Source organism: Branchiostoma lanceolatum, chromosome 7, assembly GCF_035083965.1.
Source record: "Branchiostoma lanceolatum isolate klBraLanc5 chromosome 7, klBraLanc5.hap2, whole genome shotgun sequence".
NCBI classification, from domain to species: Eukaryota; Metazoa; Chordata; class Leptocardii; order Amphioxiformes; family Branchiostomatidae; genus Branchiostoma; species Branchiostoma lanceolatum.
The window spans coordinates 10,386,716-10,409,891 of NC_089728.1; the positions used below are offsets into that span (position 1 = coordinate 10,386,716).

At 38.9% G+C, this 23,176-nt stretch overlaps 3 protein-coding genes across 6 annotated transcripts; 2 read left to right on the forward strand and 1 right to left on the reverse strand.

Annotated features, from left to right (window-relative positions):
• Positions 1 to 169: 169 nt before the first annotated feature.
• Positions 170 to 1,672, forward strand: LOC136439159 (uncharacterized). Its single transcript, XM_066434396.1, has 3 exons — positions 170 to 301; positions 529 to 777; positions 1,058 to 1,672. The coding sequence occupies exons 1-3, from the start codon at positions 267 to 269 to the stop codon at positions 1,383 to 1,385; spliced, it is 612 nt and encodes a 203-aa protein (XP_066290493.1). The 5' UTR covers positions 170 to 266; the 3' UTR covers positions 1,386 to 1,672.
• Positions 1,673 to 3,775: 2,103 nt separating this feature from the next.
• On the forward strand, positions 3,776 to 12,661 carry LOC136439161 (glutathione synthetase-like). 4 transcript variants are annotated; one of them, XM_066434400.1, is made up of 15 exons: positions 3,815 to 3,885; positions 4,405 to 4,478; positions 6,505 to 6,692; positions 6,966 to 7,064; positions 7,476 to 7,551; positions 8,437 to 8,612; positions 9,235 to 9,277; positions 9,414 to 9,487; positions 9,850 to 9,939; positions 10,136 to 10,219; positions 10,399 to 10,468; positions 10,573 to 10,764; positions 10,920 to 11,001; positions 11,128 to 11,317; positions 11,660 to 12,661. In XM_066434400.1, exons 3-15 carry the CDS (start codon positions 6,520 to 6,522, stop codon positions 11,781 to 11,783), a joined length of 1,473 nt encoding a protein of 490 aa, XP_066290497.1. In that variant the 5' UTR covers positions 3,815 to 3,885; positions 4,405 to 4,478; positions 6,505 to 6,519; the 3' UTR covers positions 11,784 to 12,661. The 4 variants fall into 4 exon arrangements, with proteins under 4 accessions (XP_066290496.1, XP_066290498.1, XP_066290499.1 ...); XM_066434399.1 differs by lacking the exon at positions 4,405 to 4,478 and having other exon boundaries at positions 3,776 to 3,885; XM_066434401.1 differs by lacking the exons at positions 4,405 to 4,478; positions 10,136 to 10,219 and having other exon boundaries at positions 3,776 to 3,885.
• On the reverse strand, positions 12,387 to 22,659 carry LOC136439160 (vitamin K-dependent gamma-carboxylase-like). The gene is made up of 16 exons (XM_066434397.1): positions 22,561 to 22,659; positions 21,034 to 21,237; positions 20,505 to 20,660; positions 20,147 to 20,312; positions 19,777 to 19,855; positions 19,432 to 19,538; positions 18,712 to 18,875; positions 17,994 to 18,157; positions 17,438 to 17,569; positions 17,111 to 17,242; positions 16,522 to 16,673; positions 16,220 to 16,389; positions 15,686 to 15,831; positions 15,155 to 15,320; positions 14,780 to 14,924; positions 12,387 to 14,392 (listed from the first exon to the last, which is right to left on the reverse strand). The coding sequence occupies exons 1-16, from the start codon at positions 22,583 to 22,585 to the stop codon at positions 14,239 to 14,241; spliced, it is 2,262 nt and encodes a 753-aa protein (XP_066290494.1). The 5' UTR covers positions 22,586 to 22,659; the 3' UTR covers positions 12,387 to 14,238.
• Between the last annotated feature and the right edge of the window lie 517 nt (positions 22,660 to 23,176).

Consider the following 23,176-nt stretch of genomic DNA (forward strand, 5'->3'; position numbering starts at 1 on the left):
ATAAATCACCGTATTATTCAATATATTGCTTAAAAGTTAATAATTCTTTAAAGATTTTCCAATCAAAATGTTTTATTTTTTTTAAGTTTATCTTTGTTGTATTGACTTATTGATTGGTGGTCTATTCATGTTATCTTATTTACAGGCAGTTAATTCGGTACTTTGACCACCTAAATCATTTATCATTTGAGAAGGAAGAAAATGGCGGTCGATTCGATCTTGTTTTTGTGTAACGACGACTAAGAAATGTGTGAAAACTTCACAAAATGGACCCTTACTTGGACCAGAAGTTCGATGAACTGTAAGTTGATACATAATCTTATGGCTGTTGTTGTAATTACGCTTGTGTAATAACGTGCGTTAGTTGTAGAACCGTTCTTCTTTTCGTCAAAGAATAAAACGTACAACCAAGGAGGTTAAAATATTCTAACCTCCTTGGTGCAACTTCAACTTTAATAGATCTGTGTGCAAGTGTATGAAACTCCGCGACTTCATATATATTTTAACGTTATATACGCACCTCTGCAGGTACAGCCAGTGTGAGCAATTCAGGCAGCATAAGCAGAATCTACAGCAATTAAAGCTGAAGGTGAAGAAACTAAAAAAGGCAGGCAAACACAAGGAGAAACGTTTCTCTGGGTCACTGACCTCACATGACCAGGACCGGTCAGGAGTTTCAGATGTAAATCCGGCTGTTAGTGATGACTGTGAACCCAGGCTTGATGACAGGGAGATGAGGGACGATGCAAAAATGACTTGTCAGGAAGAGGATATTTGGTAAGTATTTTGTACTGAGTGGTGATGATATATGAAGAAAGTTTATTTGCATCTCTGAAATATGATGCATTTATATTATAGTGACCAATTAGCACCAAGGACAGCATCAGTAGTGACCAATCAGCACCAAGGATAGCAACAGTAGGACCAATCAATACCAAGGACAGCATCAGTAGTGCAAGTTATGATTTATGATTACAAAATATACCATTAGGCCATGTAGCAAGTCAGTTCTATGGATTCTTTTTACCTTTTCATGTTTCCTGTCCTGTGCATACAGCATGGAGCATGATGTTAGTGAGGAAGACGATGAAGAAGTGATTTCATTGCTGGAAGACGGCATCATGGATGATACCAGCACGCGTATGACGAACCTGTCTGCTCATTTACTCGGACTTGGGCATCAAACATTACCTTCTAAAACAAGCAGGACCCTAAAAATAAGACTGCAAGAACCACTAGAACAGTTGCCTCAGTCTGCAAATGGCCTGAGAGACCAGAATAAGGTCCTGCCACTGTTCTGTGACCCAGCAGAACACTTTGGAGGAGTGTGGCAGTCCATCGTTGTTGAGAAAGATGAAGGCCCATGTGATGGTATGGTAGAGTAGACTATATATTTAGATATCCATGTGCAATTTGCAGAAAAGGAAATCAAGGTAAGAATATAATATATAAACAAATTGCTATTTTGTAGGCTGATTACAATTAGTATGAGTTACAATTTTTAGCTAGATATGCAGTGGTGTTGTAAAGTTTTGGTCACTTGCAGCTCGTGAAGATTTGTACTGTAGTTCTGAAAGATTTGGACAATGTCACCTTACAAAATAGATAAAAGCCAGGAGGTTATAGGCAGAAGGAGTCTCACCTTGATATTAAACCTTGATATAACTTTAAATCTATAGTTGTATTAGCAGGTTCCTTTCATGTACAAGATACCCTCGTGAAGAATAGTTCTTCACTTCACAACAAAAGTGCTACTGTATGTTCATTGATATTGATTTCATTCATCAGGGGATAAATTTTAACACTTTAAATTGAATACCTTTATGTACAGTGTACTATAAAATTCAGAACTTTTAACCTGTTGTCATGTATCGAATATGAAAAATTAGCACCTTAAACCAGTAAATTCTACCCTAACTTTCCAACGTTTACAGACAAGGAGAAAAAAACCTCCCAGACATCACAGAACAGAGGGATTGACAGACCTCAGCTCGGTGAAGAAGCTATACATAAGTTTATACATGTATATTAAGTACTTCATTCAGTTGATAAAAGCTGAGCTTGATCAAAATAAACTCTCAGGATAGCCTCAGGTCATTTACATATATTGTGTGTGCAACTTCTAGTATATGGGTGGTACTGGTCAAGGAGCTTTTGATAAAAGCTTCTTGGACTGGTAAGAAGTAAAAGAGATTCTTGATTGAACCAAGTCATTAAAAATGTCTTTTCGTGCCATTTTGTTCCTTTTGGTGATCATTGCAGTATGGTCAGGTAAAAAGAGAGCCTGACGTACCAAATTACGCATAACAATCAATCAATGCCCCTGGCCACGGCTAGCTGAGCCATTAGCCTGACTACACTAGTCATGTAGATTGCGCTCCTATCAGCCGCCTGACGGATACCGCCTCCTTGGGGAGGAGTCATTAACCCCAGCCAGTGAGAGATTGTGTAAACACAGGCTAGCTGAGCCATGAGGCAAATGATAATCACTTATAATCAGGGTGCGAAATACCTGGTTGCACGTTGCACAGTGCAACAAGATTTCGGTTGGTGCAAGTTAATTCGAAACCCAGGTAGCGCAGTGTGCAACCTTATATTTTGAACCAAAGATTTCAATCGGAGCCCTGGAAGCTCACAAAAACACAGTGTCACTCTCATAAAATTCTGTAAATCTTCAATTGAAATAAAGAAATCAACACTTTTTCGTTTTAAACCATCCAAAACCCTTCATAGATCGTGGAATTTGAGCTGAAAAAGACGAAAACACACTGCCCTCAGCTAAACAAGATGTTGTTAGGTCAATGGGAACACAATACTATCTAATATATATTTTGAAATGTTAGTAGTATTATACGCTACATACGAGCTTGATTTGAAGAAATCGGTGAATGTTGCTGGAGCAACCTGAAATTTGGATGTGCAACCTAGCATTTGCCCTTGGTTGCAACATGGGCAACCTGGCTCAAAAAAGTATTTCGCACCCTGCTTATAATTGATTCTCGAGGATATAAGTAGCGTACGTGATTAGGTTGTCACATTGATTGATGGGAGAAAGTATGGAATATGTGTCTGCTGGTAAAATCTTTTTATATAAAGACTATAGTAACCTTTTCAGGAAGGACAAAAATTATCCTGTTCTTAACACCAAAGGCAGGTGAAAGTCTTGTAAAATGATTCCTAAATTTTGTTATAAGCCAATTTGACAAGAACTGCCAAAAGACCTATCAATAAAATGGACAAATAACAATTTTTCAGAAGAAGGGAAGATAATAGTTTCTGTTCAAAGGTATTAATAAGTGTTAGCAACTGTACACAAAAAAATTGTTTTGAATTTCAGGAATGGTTCTTTAAACTACATTGTCTACAACATCAACATTACTTAGACTCAATGATATATTTCCAGTCTAACTTCCCTGGAAATTTGAGACGTTTTGAAATGTGTATGACCGACTTATGTGATAGCTCTTATAATACATTGGATGCCTTGGCCCGTCTTATTATTATTAGGTCAGTAGAGCGCGATAGAACTGACTGATCAAGGAGGTGACTGGTCATAGGGATGGGGACCATGACCTCCTTAGTCCGAAATGTGACTAAATGTTATTGAGTCTATGTACAAATGGGTTGGGTTCTTCATAACTGACAGACAATTAAAAGTGACTCTGTCTTCAGAAGTTCAGTATTATATTTCTATTTCACCACCAGAATAAGCGTGAAAACTGAATTTTCACTCTTTTTCATAAGACAAGTACTGTACAGCAAACATTTGCATGATAAATGACAGTGAATACATATGTACATTACATCCCATCACTTGTCTGCCCTGTCGGCTCATTCTGGCATTCTGCACACTAGGGCAGACACGTCTCCATAACTCCCTCTCAGGTATGTGTTTCTAACACAATGATTCCTTGCTCCAATATATTTGTACTTTTTTTTTACACGGAGCCATTAGGCCAGATGGCTTTAATGAAAATGTGACCATATTTCACTTTTGACTGTACATGTAAATGTATTCTGAGCCTGAATTTATTTAGATGCTTGTACAGATTTGTAGTCTATCATACAGTAGACAAGGATTGTACTGCCTAGCTCATCTGATGAAGGTCATGCTGTCTGTATGCTGAGTACCATACTTCAGATGGGCATGATCTGATGCCTCCTAACCATCCTAAACTGTAACAAACCTCCCCATCATGTTCATGCCCCTGAAACTCCTTCCTATCAGAAACTGCAAAGGATAGAAAGTGGGTCATGGAGTTATTTTTAGTTCATAGGAGTGTTTGAAATGTTAGCCAGCAGGAAATTCCAATAGGACTGTCTCCAGTTCCTGGCACTCTATTACAGACAGAATTTCTTTAGCTACTATATGTAGTCACATCCTGTCCATTCACGTTCCTAAAGCTCTATGGGGCAAGAGACATACACTGTAGGTGTACAAAGGATGCTGTTGCGCATTGTGTGTGCTGTGTCTGTTGGTAAGTGGATAAGTATGATGTTGAAATTTGTAATTACAGTACTCCGTGAAGGAGGGATGACCTGATGGAGGGAATGTTTTTGTTTGCACATTCGCAGCTGGAACTCACGATCCCGTTGTCGCATTGGTGTGTAACTTAGGGTTGTAACTTGGCATATCGTTTGCTAGGTTGATTGTGATGATGCACAATGTCTTTTTATACCGTAACTGCTTTTATCGTCAATGTAGTATCATAATTACACCCCAATATTGACTCGCATGTGGAACAGTCCTCCCATTCAGCACATGTTTAATTTCGGTCCGATCTCGGGTGTTTTCGTAAGCAGATATAGGGTGATATTTTGTGCCACTTGCTGTGATCGTTTAGTCACTGTTACGGTGTAAAATAGACAATGTGCATCACCACATGCAACCTATAGCTAGCAGACGATATGCCAAGTTACATACCAATGCAGCGACAGGATCGTGAGTTTTAGCTTTAAACGTGTGCAGGAGAACCCTATCATTTATCGGGGTCCCCCGAAAGTACAAAATGGAACGAAATGGAACGAAATGGAACATATGTAACATTATGAAATGAAATACCAGTAGATAGCGAAATATAAGGAACGTTGTAACATTCACAGTAGACGGGAACAGGAAGCAAATACATAATATAACGTGTTTTATTTCTTGAATCTGTTTGATAATAGTAAATACAACGATTTTGCCGCGTTTGTGTGGCTAGATTCTTCCCTGAAAATGGGTGAAAAGTTATCCACCGCTCTTCCTTTGTGTTTACCAACGATCTGCAAATGAACTGCTGAAAATAGCAGGGAAAACAAGCAAACGGAACTGAGTATCGAAGTAAGGACTAGATTATACAGAAGTTGGTGGTAACATTGCATCTCGTAATTCAACAAGAGGGCATGAGGCAAGCGTAATCTTATTATTTATACAGCGTGTTTGCGTGTTGAAAATGGAGCCCCGCATGCAAATGAACCGCCAATGTTGCCAGCGCATCGGAACTGTGTACGTGGGCGTGCTACCGACAGGTTGAATCAAACTCCGACTTCCAAGTTTTATTTACATACGGTTTAGTCCATAACTAGTACGTAGCATATGCATATCTCCGCAACAACGATTTTTTTCAACCAATTGTTCGCATATGCTGGTCGGCTGTCGGAGAATGGACCCCTCCTCTAATGATATGCAAATGCAGCTCTGCGCTGCGTCAACAATGTAAAATTTCATACTCCATTCAACCACGGACGTGGGCTGAGAACTACCTCTGGGGATTTCTGCCGTTCCTTGTTCACGACAAAACAAAGGGAGGGTGTGAACGAGCAGGACATGTATTTCACAGGTCACACAACACGCAAACACGCTGTTTAAATAATGAAATTACATTTGCCTCATGCCCTCTTGGTGAATTACGAGATGCAATGTTACCACCAACTTCTGTATAATCTAGTCCTTACTTCGATACTCACTTCCGTTTGCTGGTTTTCCCTGCTATTTGCAGTAGTTCATTTGCAGTAAAATCAAGGAGGAGCGGCCGAGCGCTTTGCACACGGCGCTCCCTTTTTCAGGGAAGAATCGAGCCACACAAACGCGGCAAAAACATTGTATTTGATATTATCAAATAGATTCAAGAAATAAAACACGTTATATTTGCTTCCTGTTCCGGTCTACTGTGAATGTTGCAACGTTCCTTATATTTCGCTATCTACTGGTATTTCATTTCATAATGTTACATATGTTCCATTTCGTTCCATTTCGTTCCATTTCGCACTTTCGGGGGACCGATTTATTGGACCAACGTGCCCTCGGGAAGGATGGTGACCTGAAAAGACTCCTGATGGTGTAATTTAGAAATGATGTTGTTTGCACGTTTGCAGCTAATTTTGGGTGCACACAGGTGCACATGCACCCAGTATTTTGAGACCTGACCTGTGTATAGTTATCAAACCAGGTGACCTTGGCTGTCCCACTAACTTAAGTTTATCCAGTCATAATTATTGTCTGTGGGCCTTCACATGCTTCAGTCAGAGCTGTTTTGGATGGAGCCTGTTGTGCCTCTACCGTTGGACCTATCTACCTTGGATAGCCTGACTCAGTCAGCAAAGGACTATGCAGTTCTAAATGGGCTCACTTATCTGACAGGTGGTCAGAACGACACCTCTGACCTTGTCAGCTTTGCTCCATTTGCACTTCTACCATCACCAGTTCCGAGGTATGTACCACTTTGTAAGATAGGAAGACTAAGTATCTTCTGACTCTGATGAGGAACCTTTAAGCATCACATTTCAATGTTTAGCAACATTAGGACAGTAATTTTTGTTGTTGTTCTTTGTCTTACATGTATGTATGTATAGCATTCCATCCGTCCTATTGCTCATGGATGTAGACTTGTGTGATTTTTTTAAAAACATTTAATACCATGCTCCCCTAATCATAAATTGTTGTTAGATGTTCATTTATAACACAACCCGCAATTGTATTCCAGGGCCCTATTTGACCAAGCTAGAGCAGTGCAGAAGGACTTCAACCTACTGGTTCACAGGGTGAGCCATGACAGGGCGTTCCTGAGCCGATGCCTCAGCAGGTCAGACTCATTATAACAGAACAAACTCGTCTTTCCAGTTTTGATGCCAATTTTGCATGTAAAAGAGCTGTCCTTTATGTGACACTGGATGACTGCGTAAATTCATATAATTTTGCAGTGGTGTTATTTTGCAGTAGGAGGGAAAGGAGATTTTGCAGTGTTTTAGATTAATTTTGGAGTTGAAACAATTCTGTAGTACAGTAGTCATATTCACTGTGTCATGATTTTGCAGTGGAGAGATCACCACAAGTACAAAACCTCAGAGAAAGTTTCCAGATTTACAGTATACATTTGTATCTAGCATCTATTGCAGTGACATTAGCCTAATTTGTTGTAACTGTAACAGGAATGTGTTACCAAGGATTCTGATGAAGCAGATGTTGATGCTATAATTCTGTTGTTCCAATGCAGTGTTGTGAAGGTGGACAACTTTACAGCTAGTCTGTTCCACATATATGAACAGGTGCAGGAGGAAGGTGTGACTCAGGTGGGTCATTTTTTCACCTACACGTTTGAGTTAAAATTCATCGCATAATATAATGCTACACTTTGTCAATTAGTAAACCTTATATTAGATTCTGCCTAGTAGACAAAGAAAAGGTTTAAGCTTAGGGGCCATATTCTTTCCAAAGACTACAAAATTTTCTGTTTTCTGGAAAGGTCACCGCAGGGCTCGAAATAGTGGGTGCATGTGCACCCAGTGCACCCAAAATTGGAGCTGTGCACCTAATTTTTGACTGTGGGTGCACTGGTGCACCTATATATTTTTGTAGCCTATAGGGTTAAGGTATCATTGTACACTAGTATACAGAATATTCTTGAAATGTAAGTATTAAAACAGCATGATAACTTTTTGCTGTACTTTATTTAATGTATTATTTGTTTGAAATTTTAAAGTTAGCTATAGAATTACAGATTGAAGATCTTAAGAAAGGCAGCAGCGTTAAACTTTGTAATTATGTTCTGAAGAACATTCAACTTTATTTTATCTGGTGCACCCAAAATTCTTTCTGTGCACCCAATTTTTTGAGTTGGGTGCACCAGTGCACCTATTCCCAAAGATGAATTTCGAGCCCTGTCACCTGTTTCGGTGGTAAATGTAATATACACTGAATCTACGTGCATATGGCCTTTTACTAGCTTTCCTTCACATAACACAATCACTTAACACATTCCAGGGTGGCTGAAAGTTTAGAAATGGAAAGAGTCATGTGGGTCATGCATGGTGAGACGTTGACCTACCATGATAATGAAAATGAGAGAATCACAAATGTTGGGAATTTCCCAATGCCTATCTTTTCTGTGGCACTCTGCATTAAAAATGGAGTTTGACATGGCATATTAAAGATGAACAATTTTTGTGTGTATACAGCCCATCTGCCTAGGGCTCCACAGATCAGACTACCTGTTGGACACCACCACCAATAATGATGGCGTGGGAACAAATGGAGTAACTGCCTGCAGACAGCTCCAGCTCAAGCAGACAGAGATCAACACTATTGCTGCTGCTGGAGCCGGCTTTGGGGAAAAGATAGCCCGTGTGCACAAGTATGGGCATCACATGTTTTGATGCAGTGGTAGAAATACTTTTTTCCAGTGTTATGCAATATTGTAGAATGTCAAAATTTTGTTCTGCAATTTGAAAATATTTTCTGCAAATACACAAGCCTCCATATTACAACCTTCTCAACCTAATAATGTCTATATTTACATCATATATAACTTTGCAACATTGATGTAGCTCTTTATTCTCTCACTCTATCTTTAATTTTTACAAGCAAACTTTGAAACAGGAAAAAAAGAATGTTTGTGAAAAATAATTCAATGAAAAGCAAATCTACTTTTGAAATGGCAACAGCAAAACATATTTGCTCCATCAATCAAATAACTTTTTTAATGATTTCAGTTCTGATAAGGAGGAAAAAGGACTATCCTTGGGGGGAATAAGTATTCTGATGCAATTAGGTTGCACAACCTGTGACAATCACAGCCACGGCTCACGGAAAAGACGGAAATTAACAAATTTTCATTCTGCAAAATTGCAGATTGTTTGATTTTTCTACCCCAGATATGAATATCTTCATCCAAATCATTAGGCATGAGCCAGCCCTAGGTGTATACAATACGTTCCTTTATATAGCTTTTTTTTTCATCTTATTGTTCAATGTAGACATGTGCTGAATCTTCTGGGTGTGGCTGATGCCTACAAGCATGTAAGTATATTTAGTACATGTATCATGACTTTTGCAAACAAACAGATATCAGTCTATCCTGAGAATATTAGCTCCAATGTTGTAAGACTATATGTTTAGATTCGAGCACATCCTTATAAGTCTTGCTTATCCCCAGATTCCAGAGAACAGAGCTATGGACTCCCAGCTGGATGGGTTTGTGGCAGCATGGGAGCAGTATGGATCACAGAAGTAAGTCCTTACGCTATAATACTATATGTAGCAAGTGTGTAGGGAGATATGGTAGAATGTCAACGCTTTCCTGTGAAATGATGCTGAGGTAAGATATGCATGATGTGTCAAGTCTTTCATCTGACTTAAACAATCAAATACCGGTAGTCACTCTAACTTATATCCCCACTCCTCTCGTTAGTACAAACATTAACTTTTGTATTGACAACTGCATTAAAGAATTTTGTTTCAGACATTAAGGTAAAGTGATGGGGCTAACAGTGATGTACATTGATACTATCATTTTGATGCATATGCTTCATATATTTTTAGAGGTACTTTTGATTTCTCTTTTGAATTAGCAAAACTTATTTTTCCACCAGGGCCATCATAGTGTTTGTACATGTAGTAGAGGAGGAGAGATGTAGAAATGTATTTGGGCAGAGACTGTTGGAGTTTACAGTAATGGAAAGGTGAGTAAAAATGTTAACATCAACAGGTTCATCAGTATAACACCGCTGCAACCTATGAAAAGAAGAAATTGCACTTTTTCATCATCATCATCTGCACTTTTTAAACTAATAGGTAGAATGTTACAAGTGTGTTTCATCCATTTATCTACCAAACAGATTTTGTACATTTTCTAATATACTGTTGACATGTCCCAAGACAACCTGGCTTAGTAGTGAAGAGATACAGTTTGAGACAGATTGCAGAGGATGCTGAGCTGAAATCGGACAAGACACTTTTCATGTAAGTGTTATGGCTAATGCTCCTGATAGATTTAACAATGCTCTAGAAGAAATTTCATCAATGAATACATTGCTATTGCAGCAGCATGAAACTGTATTGAAAGTATCACAAATGTCATACATTGCATATAGTTTGAGACAATGTATTACTAAGCACTCATAATTTTTTACTGTTTTCAGACATGGATCCGAAGTTGCTGTGGTCTACTTTAGAGCCGGATATTCACCTGCCAACTATCCAACTGAAAAGGTGAGGTACATTTCCTACATTTGTATTTAAGTTATATTAGGTTGTGGGAAAGACCCATCATCCACATGTGGGACTGAGTAAATTTGCATTATTGTGTTACATAGGAATGGAGTGCCCGCCTGAAGATTGAGAGGTCCAGGGCCATCAAGTGCCCATGTATTTCCTACCATCTCGCTGGGACTAAGAAGGTCCAACAGGAGTTAGCCCAGCCTGGTGTACTGGAAAGGTTCCTGGAAGACCCAAAGGCAGTGAGCAGAGTTAGGGCTACCTTTGCTGGACAACACACACTGGAAATGGTAGGCAAAACAGACCGTTTGATGAAACTTGTGTTACCGGTGATACTGTGATTTCAAATATTGGAACTAGATGCTTTTGCCAGTGTTTTAAAGACAAGATACATCTTACTCATGATTCAGAACAACAAAGCTGTGAATCTTTCTTTGTTCTTCAGGGTTTGGAAGGAGATCGGACAGTACAGATGGTCATGAGAAGTCCTGAAGATTACGTCATGAAGCCACAAAGAGAAGGGGGCGGTAAGTCCAGTCATCACCAAGAAATTAGTCGCAATTTCTACGTTGGGCACTGGTTTTTAGAATGAAATTATGGTGTTCTTTGACTCTGTATATCAAGAGTAAACACTTGTTCCTGTTGCTAACTAGGTAACAACATTTATGGAGAGGACATCAGGACCGTCCTGAATGAACTGAAGGACTTTGAAGAGAGAACAGCCTACATCGTCATGGACCTGATCTGCCCTGCCGTGGTACAAAACTACTTCATAAGACCTGGAGATTGGCCGCAGCTTCAGGATTCTTCATGTGAGCTGGGCATCTATGGAGTCTTCATGGCGTAGGTGTACTCTTTTGCACACTTTCATATTTCTTTTATCCTTTTATTTAAATCTCAGCAGTTTAACACTTCTTGACTGCTTGGAATTTTTGAGCATACAGCATACGTGAAGACTGAGTCAGACATAATTCCACCATGGTACATAATTCTGCCACCCTGAAAATATCCAAACAGATCTCCAATCCAGTATAATACACCCCTGTATATCTAAACTTTGTTGTGCTGCTGGTGCTACACTAGAGATATCTCGAACCCACTGTTTTTCAAAGTGACGGATTTATGTAACCCGTCAGATTAAATTGTTAATGGAGGTTACATGCCTGGTTTTTGTTTGTTCTTTAGTGAAGGGGACCAAGTATTTCACAACAAGCAGGGTGGACACTACCTGAGGACCAACGGTTCATCAGGAGGAGATGGAGGAGTTTATGTTGGGAATGCTGTCCTGGACAGCCCCTATCTTGTCTGATGGACCCTGACAACTGTAAATGCATTTAAGTTTGCATGGTTTTAATTTCATGGAGTGTTCATGGAGTGTTCCCGGTGGTTTTAACTTCGTGTTTGAAACAATAATAGTGCCAAAGAAACACCGGCAAAAAGTTTTTGTGGTGGTTTTAAGTTCGTGACGAAGAGCCTACTGCAAAAACTGTGAATATAAAACCATGCCAAACATTTCTGCATTTACAGTACTTTGTCCCACACCAAATTTAATTTGTTGATTGTCGGAATCACATATCAAAAATATACACCACCCCCATTTAGGACCTTTTTACTCGCTTACTATGGAGATTACTATCTTTACCCCAGCCCTATTGCAATTTTTTTTTGCCCTGTCAAAAAAAGGAAAAAAATCTGAATTTTTAAAAAAATCTGAGAACCATCGAATGAAATTGGTGTGGCCTTAGAATACATGTTTCATCAATTTACACTTTCATGTTGCAAACCTTTGTATCTAAATGATTTATGTAAATTCCTCTTCACATTTATTTTGGTAAAAATGGGTGATGTATGTTCACGATATAAAACTTGGAACAAAATGGTAAAGGGGATCTCTAGTTGAGGAGAATCGTAGTGACGGCATACATGTATATTTATTCAACACAACATGTCCAAGAAGGTTACATGGCAGGTCTTGCAGTAGTGCATTCACAATTATTGCAGATGACTTTGCTGTCATTTGGTAACATGTTGAATAATTGATTGTGTAAATATTCTTTTGAACAATGCATGTACTATTTCTGTGTGAAGCAATTTTAGGAGAAATTATTTCGGAAATGGCATACATACATACATTCATACACACATTGTGCATTGTACAACAAATAAACATCACATATGCAACTCTAATTGTTATACTGCTGTTTCGTCCCCTTGCATGCCTACTGTACAGTGAACAAGTTTCTCAACAATACCTGGTCCAGCATAACCATCAGCCAGTATAAAAGAAACACCAATAGCATACAATCGCCAATATTGCAGCAATTAATCTTAAATCTCATGAAAACATCAACACAATTGGGAATGTGATAGCAGCACATTCCCCAAGTATCTTGTACAATTTGTGCATTCAAACACAAGCCAAAGTTGTTTCACAACTATGGACAGCATATGGTATTATGACCTTTAAATTGATCTCAAAGTCTGCACATAACATCCAATGCCTTCATAACAATGTGTCTTGTCTTTTGCTATTGTAATAATAGTGTCGAGATTAAAGTATAAGATGCTCAATACAATCTGTGCTCATGACAGAGAACTCAACTGGTGGAACACTTCCGTCATGGCTGAACTGATGAGATATACTTATCATGAATAAACAAAGGTTCAAACAAACAAATACTGATTTGAGCAAAAGATCCCGTCTGTAGTGATCATTTTAACTGTTCCCAACAAGGCACAAAAGACTCTCATTGCTGTGCAGCCAAATATATGTATATATGAATCCACAATTGATGAGCAGTTAGACTATGTGCACCAAGTCCCCCACTACATGTTTGTAATTAATAACAACTGTCAACAAACAATCAAGGTTTATATGTAACATCTTTAGTAATTACTTCTACTTATATTAAAATTAGAAATTTATAAAAATTTGTGCAAAGAATAGAATTTTCATTTTTCTGCTTTGGCCTCTCTCAACCTTCCACGTACCTTTGTCTTTGTAAGTACAAACATGCATACATACTAAATACAGTGACATGTCACTGACAATCTGGATTCAGTATACAGTCCTTCCATTTGCTTACCTTAATACAAGTTCCTTTTTTTGGTATCGACTAAAAACTAATTTCTTTAAAGGGAATAGAATCGAGGTTATAAGCAGCTTTTTTTTCCAACAGCGTGTCCAAAAAAACATCAAACTTTAATATGATAATAAAAAACAATAATAATATCAAGTCAACTTGTGATAAATCTTAACCTTCATTCTTATAAGGCACCAGTAATAACAGTTTGGTCCATAGATGCTCCCTGCATGCCCAGCGGGAAGTAACACTGCCCCTTAGCAGGGGGCATTTGGAGAAAGCTCACCCAGTCTTTCTTTATTCTGTACTAAGCAACATCCCATCTTAGCAGCCAGGACTGATATGCTTTACAATGCAACACCTAACTAACAAATGAATTTCTTTGAAGTCTAGCTAGTCTAACCTTATAAATTTGAATACATGTATTCTACGTGTAGGACAATGTCTTTCTGACTTGATGTAGGTGTAATGTTCCATGTTCAAATGGATAAGCTTAAATACCACCTTGTACCAAATAATCATTGACGCTATGACTAAATCAGTTAAATATGACTCTTCTTAGAATAGATGAAAATGTGGACCAGCTCCAGGAACTATATCAAACAATGTTTTGAATGGGTGTCATGAAATGCAAGCATCTCATTTTAGCCTTGGCCTATTCATCTTTAAGTATACAGGATATCAAGGATGGTCCATCATTGGGACTCCTGCAAGTTCGTCCAAGTACTTTTCCGGATGGAACTGTCCCGAGGCCCAGTCTATGTCCTTTGCCAGCTGGTCCATGTCTGGAGTTCCAAACACCAGATTGCGCACAGCCAACCCACTCATCAGTAGACTGTACAAAAGGTCATAAATAACACAAATGAATACAATTTCCATTCAATAATGCTGCTTTGCTTTGCCTCTAAACAAACTTCAGCTACTGTCTTTTATGGAGACATACCATGCCTACAGATGTGATGCACAATCAGAATTCCTCAAGTTGCGGACAAAACCATATTTTTACCAAGTCTTAATGTATTTGGATGTACACATCCCTCCTAGTCTGGTAATGCCAGTACCATATTTTTTGGTGTGTAATAGCAACACCACTGAAATAAAGCCCCAACTTACTGGTGAAGCAAGATAATTTACATGAACAATATGCTGTTCTCACCAGTCCAGTTCTGTAATTCCTTCATCTGAAACGTTACACAACCATATTGTTGCAGCATTGTCTCACCTGCGTCTGAAGGTGAAGTACTTCTTAAATCCCCACACCTTGAAGTAGTCCAGTGGGGACAGAGTCTTCCAGCGTTCCCTCCTCTTTTTCCTCTCTGCAACTTTTTGGTATTTCTGTATCAGGGGGTCGTCTGAGCTCTCATTGACTGTACAACGGGGAAAAACAAGATGCCTCTGGTGGGATCAATTTGGTTCAAGACATCCGCGAGTCTCACATTAGGATGAGGTAATGTCCTTGCAGAAACATACTGATTACAAAACAGAACTCATTTGTCACTTTGAGCATAAACAAGTGTATGTCAGACTCTACAGACAATACACAGTTAAACATATAATTTGTTTTTGTTATCTGGTTACGATGTGTAGTACATTGTACCTGTTCCTGAGTTCCCATCTGTACTGGAGGCAGATGTGTTTTGTCTCTCCAGGTATTCGGTCAGGTTCTTGTTGAATTCCACCTCTGATTGGTTGGTGGAGATGTAGAAGTAGCAGGATGGAGATTCTGATGTGGTCAGGACATTGTGGAACTCTCCAGAAGGAATCTAAGACAAGAAGATATTTGGTTTGCATATAGAATCATACTACAGAGCACCTCTCAGATATACACACACATAAAAAAACATTGGATTAGTGGCAAATGTGCTACATCGGCAACTAAATCCATAGTGTGTTTTTTGGTACACTTATTAGACAGATTAGCCGAAGAGGCTCTGTGGGCGTCACTCCACCGTCATGGTAGGAATATCATGTAAAGTGACTTTCCCAAAGGGCACAACATCTGGGCATGGTGAGTATTGAACCCAGGACCTGCGTCCAATGCTCTAACCGTTGCGCCACACCAACGCCATACAGTAATACAATGTATGTTGATTGTGAAGAAAAAGTTAAAAGTCCTTCATCATCTGACCTCCAGTTTGTCGTCTTTCTTCAAGGTGACATTCTTCAGACTTTCGTTGTTCTCCTTGCCCCTGAACTCCACCCTGACCTCTCCGTACAGAACCGTCAGGGAGACGTTATCAAAGTCGGGATTGATGTAGTTTTCCAACTCAAGACCTGCAGTACGTTCAGACAAAGGAAGAGTCAGTCTGGGATCAAAGTTGGCCAACCATTTCTCTTTGTCATAATGAATGCATCTACACTGAGGCTGTTCTTACAAGACTATAACTTATAGCCATATCTTAAGACATAAGTAGGCAGTAATCTACAGAACCTACACTACTATCTATTTGGGCTGCTAAATCATTCTAGGACATTAACCTAGTCCCCTATCATCATTTACATACATTGATAAATGCAATACATGAACTGATGACCTTGACAAAAACGTCTAGTGCTACTTTATAGGAATGGTACATAACACTATTTAAGAACACAACAGTACTAACCAAAACATTTACTATTAGGATACCTGATAACGATTAAACATATACATTGTACATACCAGGAAAGTCTGCCACAAATACCACATCAGTCTCATTTGCCATTGTTTCTTCAATCTCCTTAAACTTTTCCCTCCACGGTGTGAGGTCGACCAATAGTGGCATCATCCAGGAGGAGGGTTTGAACGGAGACCAGTCAGCTGTGACAATGTCCACTCGAGGGTCCACCATCCTGAAGGGGGGAGCAGACAGAGTCAAAGAAAATTAGCATTGAATTTTTCAATATTGGATTCAATTTCCTATGAAAATGACACCTCTATTTCATGATCACAGTCCCTGGGAGGAACGCAGGTTGACGACTGACCTCTGCTGGAACCTGTTGTTCATGGACTTCCAGATGTCGAAGTAGAACTGTGGCTGTGCGATGTTGTGTTCCTGCAGTCTCTGCTTCAGACAGCTGGCATACTGCTTCAGCATGTCGGGATGGCTGCTCCAACGGTTCGACTCAGTAAACACCTGGTGCAGAGAACAACAAGATTCAATCCTGTGTTTTTGGACCATTTTCTTTGGAGCATAAATGTTGCAAATCTCTATCAAAATATTTAATGTCAAAGCCAGTATAATTAGTGATATGTAAAGTGTGTAGATATAAAACAGCTGAAGCAACAAGAAATGGCTTTAAAAGTTAAATTCTGAAATATTGTAAATACATTTAAGTTTGCGTGGTTTTATTTCACAGTAGGGAATAATGGAGTGTTTGCGGTGGTTTTAAGTTCGCGCTTGATTATAGTAACGCTACAGTTATGGGTGGGGAAAAAGTTTCCCAGTGGTTTTAAGTTTGCGGCAAAGACTTCAGAGCGACAAGCACAAACATAAAACCACCGCAAATATTCATGCATTTACAGTACTCTTGTGGTACCAATGATTTATTCAAGACAAGACGAAGTACATACCCCAGGCCTAAGGAAGCCATACTCTCCTGTGGCTGCATCCACGTACTTGACCTTTATGTGTTGGACTGACCAGGTGTGGACCATCATGTCCCAGGAGTACCCATACAGCCCCTGTGTCCACGAGTTGTAACCCTGCAGAGTGAAACGACTTCAGTCATATGACTGCCAGTTGCCTGATGCCATAAAAACTATATGTACATGTAGATTGTAAAACAACTGAACCTCTTTCCACATGTATAGCAACTACACACAACTACAGGTAAACAATGTTGCATTTCTCTTGGATTTAGCATTGTTCATTAGGTAGATTATGTAAACTGTCCCTACCTGTGTGATGAAGTGTGAGTAAGGCAGAAACAGCTGTTCTGACATGTACAGCAGTACAAAGACTGCAGACAGGTGGTGGATCAGTCTCATCTGTGGCTTCTTCTGTTTACCTGTCTTTGCCTGTGGTTCCTCCTTCAGAAGGAGTTAAGTCAAGAAAATGTATAAATCTTTAAGAAAGAAATTTTGTTCTTTTTCCATTATACAATCCTATTCACCATCACCAATCCTGTAGGAAAACAAAACCCATAGAAAATCTTGTATAACATTTGTATAACATATGTAAGACAAAGGACATTATAGTGTCAGTGATGATTATATTTGTAGTGATGAGACCTACCATAGAGATGTTTACCGAGATAAAGTTAGCACTTCTAATTACTTAAATGTGTGCTTTGTACAACTTTCTCTCACCAAATGATGATTTTGTGAAAAGACAGGACTGTAGGCAGTTTTGTTTCTCATCTTGTTTCCATCTTGCCAGCCTTTGTGTTCAGGGTAAGGGATACAATCGTATATAGCACCCTATTATACAACTTTTCCCATGAAATATGTTCACCTCCTTAACATCCTTAGTGTACAGACACCTCCTGCTGTCCTGTGCAGGTGTCTCCAGTGGCAGGATAATCTTCATCCTGTCAGGACACTTGTGTACCAGTCTTTTAGGCCAGTCCTGGGAGGAGAACAAGGGCAGGGTGGCCAACATGGTGTAGGAGAACATGCCTGAGAAGAGGGCACAAGCACTTCTGGTTAATCACAGCTCTAGCTTTACAAAGTTATACTGAACTCTGAAAGGAATGGACAGAGGTCCCTAGTGGTCTGCCATGAAGCCAAGACATCAATATGCAAGTACGTCTAACCCTCAAGAGATGGGGAACAACAGACTATAGACCTCATAGTGAGTGTGAGAGAGTTAAACATCTCTACAGACTCATAATCTAAGGTCAACTTGATCTAGATAGCTTTCAGCTGTAACAACCACAACATTTTCCAATGTGACGGCTATTTATGATTGTAGATACATGCATACATTCAGATAAAAGCTTTCCTTAAAAAGCTTTCCATAAAGCATAAACGACTTCATTGAATCCTATTTTCACTCCACTATTTGAAACTTATCTGATGAAACTGCATCTAGACTTATATATACATGTGTGATTTCTCTCCCTTTCAATTAGCTCATACTTTTGTACAGATAATGATATTATATAATAATGGTTATTGCAAATATATTCAAAACAGAAAAGCTAAATAAATGTCTAGGCCAGTGAACTGACCTATGTGGAAGAGCTGTGAGTTCATGGCATGGAAGGATCCCCCAAAGAAGAAGGCTATTGGTCTGGTGAAGTCAAAGAACAGGAGATACCCCATGGACAGGTCGATGATCAGTCCTCCCATGTGAACTATCCACTGGCTCACAAACTCCTCTGAGAAAAACATCCTACATCCAGAGATACAAAGATATCATTTTTTTCTTTTTTCTTTTTGTAGATACCACCATAAACATTATCTACTGGTAACATCAAAGAGGCACTCATGTACAAAATGACTAATAAACTTGTGGACGTGCCGACTGATGAGTATCTAATACCAGATCAGAAAAAGACAAGAAATAGTCAAGCCTTTAAGTACCAGAGTTATCAACCAAGGATTGATATGTTCAAAAACTTGTATTTTCCGAGAACCATAGTACATTATAGAAGGGAACTCGTTGTCATCAAATACTGTAGGAGCATCCTCACTGAATAGATATAAAGAACAGTTGCAGTCAGATGTGCAAAAGCTAGGTGTGACAGGCTCTGTTCGGTGTAATATAGCCAGCTGCTGCTGTGCTATGTGCCTGCGAAGCTGATGTGGTACACCAAAGGGTGGTTATACCAGCTATACAGAATACAGATACAGAAGAGAACTCAACTACAATGTATGTACATCCCAAATATACTATTCTCTAACCATTTGCACTAAAAATGGCATGATGTAAAAGAGACTTAGTATACGTGAATGGTGAGAAGACCCAGTGTTTGGAGATCCTGGTCATGGAGTGTCCTGTCACCCAGTCTTCATCCAGCTTCTTCAGTCCAGCAAGGAAATAAACAATGAAAATCTGGACAAAAAAAGAAGCAAATTGAATGAAACTATTAAAATATGTACCAAAGAAATATGATTGGCAAGGCCATTGCTGTTATGTACCTGTCATGTCAAAGCCTTGTAGAATTGCCTTTATCCACACAAAATCATTCGCCTAAAATGAGAATCATAACTTCCCTCATAAGAAAGTTTTTTTTCTATATACAACAGCTATTTCATTAATGACATGGCTGTTATGGAACGTTGATAGGTACCTGGAAGCGGAGTAATGTGTAGTTCCATAGAGGCACGTGGGAGTTCCGCAGCTTTTTGTTCAATAAACCATCAACTGACCTGAAAAAGGACATGTATGATGGACTGGTGAGCTCTAGATTACAAATGGCATCGCCAAGTCCCCTTTCTCAAGTGATGAATAACCTGAATCGACTTCAGACATGTGATTGGTCTGCAGGAAACTGTCAGCAAAAATACTTGGACAGAGTAGCTTAATGCAGCTTCTATGAACTGGTAACTGTATCATGTGGTTCATGTGACTGTTACTTTTCATTCTTTAAAAACAATCTAGAAATATCCTGTTATTAGCTCTTTAAAAAAATCAAAAGTCCTTTTTACGAAAATATTTACCAGTATCTGTTTGCATCTGACAACAGCAGGAGGAATGAAGTCAGTCCATACAAGTAGGAGTGGTTGTTCCATGCCGTCTTGTCCAAGAAGAAGATGAACCAGTACGGCCCCAGGAAACAGAGGCAGCTCAGTCGGAAACAGAACCCCAGCATGATACCTATTGCACCTGTAGAGATAAAACTCCGGTGAGGTACCTTTTGTACAAACAGAAATAAAACCTCAGCATGGTATCTCTGTCACTTATGAAAACAAAACCAAAGTATAACGCAGGAACATAAATAATACACTAGTGGAATATCAACTCTCATCTGCAAATACTACAGCTATTCATCATGTGCTATGAAAATAAGATGAGTACCTATCAACATGACCAGATAAATAATGTAGAGCCAGTCGATGTAGGGTGGTTGGAGGAAGTTGAAGAGAGGGAAGAAGCATGTATCTGGGTTCAAAAACCGCATGTCCAAGCTGGACATTCCACGTTCCTGCATGATGTCCAGCACCATCAGGAACCCTGAGCAACGGAATGGAGAAAGAGGTAACACACTGATAACTATGATGCTTCATTAACATTCAAGTCTATGATCTGAAAAAAAAAGTAGTATCTAAATTGTAACCATGAAAAAAAGAGCAAGATACAAATACAATAAATGTAGCTCAGAATTCTTTCAAGTCTTTCAAGCATGTTTTTGCTTTACCAATTGAACAAAATTAATTTGATTGGAGGCGAAAGGAGAAATTAAGTTTTGTGTGTCATGGTGTGTTTTTGTGTGTGTACATCAGTAAAAGTCATTTTAAAAAGTACATCACACTGTATATAGTATACTATCATTTCTACAGGTATTAGGAAATTGTGTGAGGAAATCAAGAATCTTAGTGCATCTTACCAAAGAGAAGACGGAGCACCCCCAGATTTGCTGGGTCTGCAGGTCGATTGAGCAGCTGGACAAACCCTGACCATGACTGCAGCTCCTCAAGGTCGAAGCCAAACAACCTCCTGAACCTGGTTTCCTTGGTAACGGCTTCCTGGGGTGGCGGCTGGACAAAGTCACCACTCCCATCATGAGGGGGGTCTTTTTTCCTGCGTCGCACTGATGAATTTAAGTATAATAAACATTTGCAAAAACTACTTGTGAATGCTGACATAACATCTTCATAATGAATATTTTCACAAACATCTATTCCAATACACCATAACTATAGTGTATTGACCTTAAGATTTTGTTTTGTTATTTTTGTTTCAAGTCTGGGGCGACGCCCCCTAAATAAACTATTAACAAACTCCCAAAACATTTGCCTTACAAAATACAGAAAGTAGCATTTCAGAGAGTTGAAAATAACATAGTTCTCTCCAAAAACTGGTCAACTTTGTGTTTTATCACCTTCTCCATATTTGTATACAAAATAAAGAGCCTTCAACATTTGCGGCTTGACCTTTGACATTATGTCCACATAAAATGATGAGGTACTTTAATCACCTGATAACTGATGATAAGGCTACACCAAGTAATTTTTATGGATGACGTCCGCGCGCGCATTGATTTTGGTCTGTTCCCAGAAAAAAAACAAGAAATTCCGCTTCCTTACACTATGACCAAAGAGTTCCTTTTTGATATATGTTTCTACAGGCCTGCAAAATCAATGGGATATGGAAAGGACAACAACTGCTGTTCAACTTCAACTGATTTATTCAAATTATTGCTGTTTTCATGATGAATAAAAGAATTCTTAGTTGTTACACCGTGTTCTCTCATTCAATTTGTGTCCTAACATGTGTCGTCGACTATTATATTTCAAATCTAGGCATCTTGTTTTTTTGGCCCTTCTTGTTTTGTTTTTTTGCGCTCTCGTATTAGATTTAGGGTCTCCAAAGGACGTCATCCATAAAAATTACTTGGTGTAGCCTAAACTGTATAACATGGAGATATGGGGACAGGGAAATATCATACGATACTAGATAGATTCAAACAATGCTTGGACTTACATTTGTAGATACACAAAGGTTAGGTCAACAGGTTAAAATTTCAATGTAGCACTAGCAAATTTACGCTTTACAAGTTGTGATGAGCTTTAAACTAGTTTACCCAACTTCTCGACTTTATCTTCTTGCGCTTATATGGTGCTAGGTACCATATAAGTACCTCAGAGTTGTAAAATCATCCTTAAAGTATGTCATATGGAATCATGACTAACTTTCCTGCCCCCCTCCCCCTCTCAGGTTGTTCGACGTCGCGACAGGGTTACATAATGTCTGGTTGATCAGATCATTAAAAGAGTAATTTAGCTGTTAATCGTCTTGTGAACACTGTGTCGAGACCTCTACAATCTAAACTACTGTTAGATTATAGTACCATGCAAAATGGAGCAATTACAGACCAAGAACACGACAGAATATGGAACCAAACGACACGTACCTCCCTTTCTGTCCGGAGCCGCCATTTTTTTACCCAGGATGCCGTGCGTGAAAATAAACTTCGCCAAAGTTTTGGCCGTGTTCCATGTATGTGAGAGTCACGCACTGAATATACAGCTTTCATTAACAAGGCTTAAACAGCTTATAAATACACCAGGCAGTGAACATTCATATTTACAATGTATCATCCTTTTCATAGCTACATTTTGTCGATGTTACAGAGATATGACCAAAGTTAACAGGTGTCCAGATCAGGCTCTGGTAAAAGTTATTTCGTAATTTCTAGTGCAAAGATCCTCAAATTCTAGATGATGTATTGAGACATTTAATCCTAAATGTCATTGAACACAAACAAATATTTCGGTGTTTCTACACACATTCCAATGAAAATATTACGAATATTGCTCAATACTCCAATCAGTCAGAACAATTCTCGATTCCTCGATGAAGGTTTTAGACATCCAGGTAATAAGAGTACGCAAGAAAACAGTTACTCAAGCAACTGGATTGGAAAATCTGCAATCCGTTCGGTTACTTGAGTAATTATTTTTCTTGGGTATTCTCAATTCCTTTGTCATGAACTTTTTCAAGATTTGATTGAAGTGTCAATATAATTC

What these genes read in the sequence shown, in the direction of transcription:
- LOC136439160 (XM_066434397.1), bottom strand. Translation starts at nt 22,585, where the DNA reads ATGGCGGCTCCGGACAGAAAGGGAG. An exon ending in GGTGCTCCGTCTTCTCTTTG is followed by an intron (nt 20,661 to 21,033) that starts GTAAGATGCACT and finishes TCCGTTGCTCAG; the next exon opens with GGTTCCTGATGGTGCTGGAC. An exon ending in ACTCACACTTCATCACACAG is followed by an intron (nt 17,243 to 17,437) that starts GTAGGGACAGTT and finishes TTCACTCTGCAG; the next exon opens with GGTTACAACTCGTGGACACA.
- LOC136439161 (XM_066434399.1), top strand. Translation starts at nt 6,520, where the DNA reads ATGGAGCCTGTTGTGCCTCTACCGTTGGACCTATCTACCTTGGATAGC. An exon ending in GAGCAGTATGGATCACAGAA is followed by an intron (nt 9,488 to 9,849) that starts GTAAGTCCTTAC and finishes TTTTTCCACCAG; the next exon opens with GGCCATCATAGTGTTTGTAC. An exon ending in ATCTATGGAGTCTTCATGGC is followed by an intron (nt 11,318 to 11,659) that starts GTAGGTGTACTC and finishes TTTGTTCTTTAG; the next exon opens with TGAAGGGGACCAAGTATTTC.
- LOC136439159 (XM_066434396.1), top strand. Translation starts at nt 267, where the DNA reads ATGGACCCTTACTTGGACCAGAAGTTCGATGAACT. An exon ending in GACCAGAAGTTCGATGAACT is followed by an intron (nt 302 to 528) that starts GTAAGTTGATAC and finishes GCACCTCTGCAG; the next exon opens with GTACAGCCAGTGTGAGCAAT. An exon ending in TGTCAGGAAGAGGATATTTG is followed by an intron (nt 778 to 1,057) that starts GTAAGTATTTTG and finishes CTGTGCATACAG; the next exon opens with CATGGAGCATGATGTTAGTG.